This window comes from the organism of the source record quoted next, unplaced genomic scaffold (genome assembly GCF_019419815.1).
Source record: "Pyrus x bretschneideri cultivar Hongxiangsu unplaced genomic scaffold, Pyrus_bretschneideri_v1 Contig68, whole genome shotgun sequence".
Lineage (NCBI taxonomy): Eukaryota > Viridiplantae > Streptophyta > Magnoliopsida > Rosales > Rosaceae > Pyrus > Pyrus x bretschneideri.
Window position 1 is genome coordinate 1,192,287 of NW_025999807.1, and position 6,760 is coordinate 1,199,046.

Here is a 6,760-nt window from a genome sequence, read left to right on the forward strand (position 1 = left end):
TGGTAAGAAACTGGAGACGGCTGATTTGATTTGGAATGAAACAATATTATGTACAACATGCACAAATAATGGCAAGGAAGGGATGCTAATCTTTTGTTTTTATAAGAAATCCCATTGCCAATAAACTTTGTCTACAATTCCTCCGCCACTCTTTACGGCAAGGTGAAGTGTTTCGGCGGCAGGAGGGACCCCCCAAAGTAACGGCACCGCAACCGTCATTCTTAGCTTCTCTTGCAAACCACCTTTCATGGCTTTCTCTGCAGCGACAACCTGAAATTGAAATGGACAAAACCATAACTCTAAAAACAAAAAGCTTATCCAGGACTCCGGAGAATTTAGCCACAATGTCAAACATGCAAAACAAACATGTACGAAACAAGATACAGTGACCAGCCCAGGAGCGGAGAAATATGTCTACTGGAATGACCCTTTCCTAGAGTAGGCAGGGTGCTTGCTTCAGCTCCAGGTACTAGAGCCAAGACCTGGAACCATTTAACCTGTTCAAACACCGTTTCGACTTTTTTTGTACCCTCGTCTCTCTTTTTTCTGTGGCACTTTAGCACCATTCACAAGGTTTGCTGCTTTCTCTTAGAGCCTACCTCCACAGAGAATGGGTACAGGGAAAAGCCATCTCGTCGCAAAACTTGTATACGACCACCACTGGTAACACATCACCAGAGAACATTCGTCTCGTGCAACATTGTTACCAGGGAATATAGCTTCTCAGGTTCAAAAGGTATTAAAGACCAACTTACTAAGGCAGCAAATTTTAATCATCTTTCAAATAACCTAACTTTGTCCAAAAAGACAATTTAGGGAATTAAAGAAATCTGTTTCCCTTAGCTCCAACCAGAATGGCCAACGATAATTCTTACCTGGCCGTCACTGGACTGGACAATTGTCAATGGCCTATATGATATGTACGTAGTAAAATGTTCGCAGTGCAATTTGCTAGACAAACCAAAGCCTAATACAATTTTGACCAAAAGTTCACCAGTCCAGCTCTCAATCAGACATTGAATTTACAGCTATTCCGGAAAACCCTCTATTTCCACCTCTTGAAATAAAACATGTATACGGAAGTGAGAAACTAAGAACACACTGCAATAAAGATACGAAGAATTCAACAGAACTACACAAGAAACACATATATCATTTTTTCATAGGTGATATCAGTGGGCCTCTTAGACAATAAAACAAGATGAGTTTTTGGAGCCTGAGATGTCTTGGAAATGATTCTCTAATACTTAGACCATAAGGCTATGGAAACGGAGACAAAGTAAACACATAGCTTTAGTTCTTGATGACAATCAATGTAATGAAATGATTCTGAAACGAAAAAGAATCAAATGGAAAAATGTTTAGAACATGGAGTTAAAAAACACCTCGCCACCATGTTCCAAAACAGTGTCTTCCACAACATCGCTTAGCATCTCAATGGAACGGCAAAAGCCAAAGATACAAAGTCTCCTGCCCGTATCAAGGCCCTGGATAACAAATTCTCACATACATAAGACTAGATCACACAACCACCAAAATTGTGGTTTGTCACAAGGAATAGTAGTAAGGAAAGGATTGTATACATTTGTTTCACATACATAAGACTAGAGCACACAAAACAAAATTGTGGTTTACAACAAGAAATAGTAGTAAGGAAAGGATTCTATACATTTGTCGCTGCAATATCAAAGAGAGCACCCAGACACAAACCCTGCTCTGTGTCCATGTAATCACTCTCTTTAAATCTCTGAAATCTTTGATTAGTCTTTGACCGACCTTGCTTCTTCTGTCAAGCATACACACTCAACTAGATGATTTAACAAGCAAATTTAGTACAAAAAAGGGGATCCCCAAAGAGAGAGAGAGAGAGAGAGAGAGAGAAAACTATATCTTTGATACTCATTAGAATCAATAAGGAATATAAGGCCTCATTTGGTGTCTATGATTGGAATGGATTCGACAATTCACTAGATTCAATTTATATTACAAGGAAGAAGTGTATACGACTTCCATATTTACTCCAAGTTGAAGATAGAAGATGCATTTGTCATCAACAAAACGTATCCATTCTGAGCATAACAAAACTTGTCATATTACGAGAAGTGTTCTAAAAGTCCCCACCTAGCACTGCCTACACCCTGCCTAGGCGCTAGGCGGCTGGCCACCTCCACGATTAATCCCTAGGCGTTTGAAAAATAAGAAAGGGAGCCTAGGTAGGCCTCGACCTGCCTGGGTGTTTGCCTAGCCGCCTAGACCTGCCTAGCACCCGCCTAGACTGCCTAGGTCGCCACTCTCACTTAGATAGAAAATAGATAACTTCCATTTACATTTTATTTTTTCCATAAATTGTAAGAGACTTGTTGGATATTTGAATGAACACTCATTACATGCTTGTTCCCCATGTTCTCAATATGTTATGGTACTTTATAATTTATATATCATTCTATTTTCAATTTATGTATCCCCATACAATTACGTAAATTTTTAAGTATAATTAGACATATATTTATATTTGATATGATAAATTTAATTAAAATTAAAAAACTGCCTAGGCCCCGGCCTAGACACCTAGGCGCTAGGCACTTGCAAGCCGCCTGACTAGCGCCTTTTAGAACCTTTGATTACGAGGGATAAGTTTCCTTCATGACTGATCCCTCTTCTACCTTCAACTTTGACAAAATTTGGAAGTTTAGATCCATGTTTTTATTCAACATATGCTCTACAGTGATATCTAATCTAACCTTAGAAACCAAACAAGATTCAATAATGATTAATCCATTTTCTAATAGTGATTTATATAATCAATCTGAATCCTAGAAACCAATCCAGGCCTAATCGACGAAAAGTACTATTTCATTAATTATCTGTTAACAAAATCAAAATGGTAAATATGGAGATAACATACATTCGAAGAAGTGAGACGTCGAGGGACCATGGAGCCTCCAATCTGAATTAGCCCATCAGAAGTGAACAATGTGACTCTCTCCTGAGGAACCATTCAATTTCTGCCAAACATGATCACACAGTTAAAAATATTTTAACAAAAAAAAAAAAACCCCAAAAGATCAAACAGTAAAAGTAACACATACAATAATCAGGAATGTTAAATTAATAACCCCATTAGCTTGGAAATTATACTTTTTAATTACATGTGAAAATGATGTGTGCGTTATTAAGATGGGTACCTACCGGAGTCATTGGACCAAGGAAAGAAGCCGAAGAGATCGTCGGGTAAGGAATTGGACGAATCGGAGGACGATATGGCGGGAAACCGGAGAAGGCGGGAGGGACAAGGATGGGAATTTGGAGATTTTGGAGGGAAATCGGTGGAGAACGAAGAGAAAGAGGAGTCTTTAGCGCGAATCAAGGAAGAGAGGGAGTGAAGGGTGAGAAGCAGAGCGCAGCAGAGGTTTCAGCCATTGGAGACGGAGAGGAGTTGCAGAGAGAGACAGAAAGAGGAGAGACCAAGAATAAAAATAATGGATAGGGAAAGGAAGCGATTTTGACGCCACATGTAATGGATGGCCACGTGGAAGTACCGGACGTTTTATTAGTTGTTAGTTGTATTTTTCCCCCTTTTTGCAAGGTTCTTGCAACTCACTCGGTAGGGTTGTGTTTTTTGAGTTGGTATTGATTTCGTGTCATATATGTTATTATAATGAACTGTTTTGTATCAAAATATCATCTTAATAGATCGAAGAGCAACTCGTTATTTTTCGTCTCGTTTCGGATTAATGAGTCATGTAAGAAAGTATCAGGCTTAATAGTAGACTAGGCAAATGAATCATATTTTTTATGTCATACATGTTATCTTAATAAATCGTATTGTGTTAAACCCATAACGGGTTCTTCCAAGTGACCAGATAACGAGCCAATCAGTTAATGACTCGACCCAAATTTTTAATTTTATTTTTTTTTTTTTTGTGTCGTTTGATGTTAAGTTAACAAATTATGTAAGAAATTGAATGGATTAGTTCTGTACTACCCTTTTGTTTTCTTTATTTTTATTTTTATTTTTTGGTGAAATTTGTTGCTAACCCGTTAGCATGGCACATTGTGGAGAGTAACATAATTAAGGGGTTTTTTTTGAACTTTAACTCTTGAAAAAGATTGAAATTTAATAAAAAAATGGTGTTGGACAACATAGTGATTACAATCCCTTGATGTGTACTTTAATTCAAATTTGTTGTAGTCCTATTAGATTATGAATATAATTGTGTAAATCCTATCATATCTGGGATATTCTTACGAGGTTCTACCATATCTCTTAGACTAGTTATTATCCTATTAGAGTTGTAATCCTATTAGGGTAAGGAATTTACCTTCCCTACTACTATAAATAAAGGCACAATGGGGTGGAATAACACACACCTCACAATTACACATCTCTCTATTCTTTGTATGTTGCCGCAACCCCTCTCTCTATGCCCTTATATTATTCAGTAAATTAGGCAACAAATTATCAGCACGTTCTTACCAAAAGTTAAGGAATTGAAGGATTATGGATGAGGTTTTTTTTCTACAAAATTCAAAGGCTTATATTTGTTTTCTGCCAATCAAGTACGCTTAAAATAAATTAAGATATTTGAAACGTCCACGAAGCATGAAAACATTCTCCATGATGCATGAACCCCTATATTTATATTTACCTTCCAATACACACACACACACACACACATTTCATGCATTACGCAATTATTATTATTCTATATGAAATTTGTAAGCCAAAGCATTAAGCCAAGCCCCGTCGTTGGCCTGTAGCCCATCTATGTGGAGCACCTTGGGATGACATCGTTTGACGTCTAGACCACACGGTAACAACCCTGTGGGCTTTGCTACGCACGCAAGACACACTAAGCCTTCGGCCTGGTACGGTTCCCACAGGCCTGCAACCCCAACCCAACTCGAGAAGACATGTAGCTTTCTTGGACCTGTTTACCATGTCCTTAGCCTAAAACCAGCATCCCCATGATGCTGGGCTTTGTCCCGTGCCCTAGGCCCACCTGCAACAAGCCCTAGATGCTTGCTGAGCTTCACCAACCACTCGGCCCAAGCTGCCAACAACCTATGCTGTTGGGCTTGCCCTGACCCGGCCTAAACTCAAAAGCCAGCTTTGGCTAGGCTTCTAGTGCCAACCCACAAGCTAGCCTTTGGCTAGGCTTGCTCATGTGCTTTGTTTTGGTCCAACCCAATAGTTGTTGCTACTGGGCTTTATCTCAGGCTTGACCCAATAGCCTGCCATAACTAGGCTGCACTCGTAGCCCTCCTTGAGAACCAATGGCCTACAGCCGTGCTGCAGGTCCTTGCTCGCACCACAGCCAACCCAATAAGGCTGGGCCACGATATTTTTTCGACCCAATGCCAATTTTTAGCATTCCCGTGTTATAAATCATACCCATTTAATTTTTTGAGGTATATGGGTTTACACTAATTAATTTTTAATATAATTGTCACTTGGCCTATCACCAACCGAAGCTAATATGATTCGAATGTCATTATTTTTCTTCCATGATCGATCCTGTTTGGTACCGATCTATTGAATTAATTAAAAGTGACTAACAGTCCATTAATCTAACAATTAATCCGAAATTATTGACCTGAAGATCACTTTTTTGGACATTAATGATTCAATAATTTATTTTTCTCCTTTGAACCGTTGGCATCCTTTCGTAGTCCCGAAGCAACTCAAATCCACTACACTTACATCAACATATTGTATTTTGTGTTCTTGCAAGAATCTCTCATTTATGAACTAATTGTTCATAAAACTAAATTGAACTTGTATTTTCAAATTTAGTGCCCTTGAAATCTGAAGTTTTTCATAAAACAATATACCCATGAAAACCTGACATTTTTCATGTAAAAAATATCTTAGAACCCGAATGTTCTAACATTGATACTTATGGATGCTTTATTTTCCCATAGCACCAATTGTAATCTTGTTCCCTCCATTCAGTGGATTGTCGAACCATCACAAGTTCGATTTCACTAATTTGGACATTTGTAACAGAAACCACTTTATGTGGGTACATGACATGAATCTCTACTTGACTCAAGAAGTTGAGAAACCATTAAACCCAACAATGGCATGGAACAGCTGAATAAGCCTCCGCCATGATTTTTATTTGAAGAATTATGCTCGAAGCATTACAAATGGAAGTATCTCTTGAACAAGAATTCCATGGCTTTTTGGCACGTTCCTATGAACCGCTTAATCATGAAAGATATTGCCCGAATCACACCATGATTACTGTCATGAATGTGTACAATTCTGAAGTTTATAAATCTGATCGAATTTTGACTGGAGAATACTTTCCTCATCCTTCCATGTTTCTAACTCGTTCTTGAAGCGACATTGTAGAAAGCGAAAGTTTACTAAATTCTCGGATCTTATTACTACCACACTTGTGAGAGAAAGGTACCCCGCTAATTTGGTTGGAAGGTACTGAACGATATAAACCCAGTTTCGATTCGAGTCTACCAAATGGTGATGCCCTTACTTCGGTAGAGGTGCACCTGAAGGGCATGCTCTGCTTCGATAAAGGTGCACCAAAGGGTGTGCTCTACATCGACAGAGGTGCATCGAATGATATTACTCTGCTTCAGCAGAAGCCTACCAAACAACCCCCTTCAGCTTCGACTGAAGTCTACCGAACCCAAGTTTGGGTCTGTCTCTCTCACAATCCAATTTCAAGTTTGTTTTTTACAACATATGGTAGAATCAAGGCCTACCAAGATGTGGCATCACGCGGCACCTAAG

At 38.8% G+C, this 6,760-nt stretch overlaps 1 protein-coding gene across 1 annotated transcript; it reads right to left on the reverse strand.

Annotated features, from left to right (window-relative positions):
- LOC125472225 lies at positions 1-3,452 on the reverse strand. Its single transcript, XM_048573418.1, has 5 exons — positions 3,190-3,452; positions 2,906-3,005; positions 1,670-1,786; positions 1,386-1,487; positions 1-270 (listed from the first exon to the last, which is right to left on the reverse strand). Exons 2-5 carry the CDS (start codon positions 2,996-2,998, stop codon positions 100-102), a joined length of 483 nt encoding a protein of 160 aa, XP_048429375.1. The 5' UTR covers positions 2,999-3,005; positions 3,190-3,452; the 3' UTR covers positions 1-99.
- Between the last annotated feature and the right edge of the window lie 3,308 nt (positions 3,453-6,760).

Bases quoted from the DNA above. Each gene is read 5' to 3' on its own strand.
- LOC125472225 (XM_048573418.1), bottom strand. From the start codon at position 2,998: ATGGTTCCTCAGGAGAGAGTCACATTGTTCACTTCTGATGGGCTAATT. The intron at 1,488-1,669 runs GTATAGAATCCT...TTTGTTATCCAG, and splicing joins TTGATATTGCAGCGACAAAT to GGCCTTGATACGGGCAGGAG. The intron at 271-1,385 runs GTGTTTTTTAAC...TTTCAATTTCAG, and splicing joins TTTTGGAACATGGTGGCGAG to GTTGTCGCTGCAGAGAAAGC.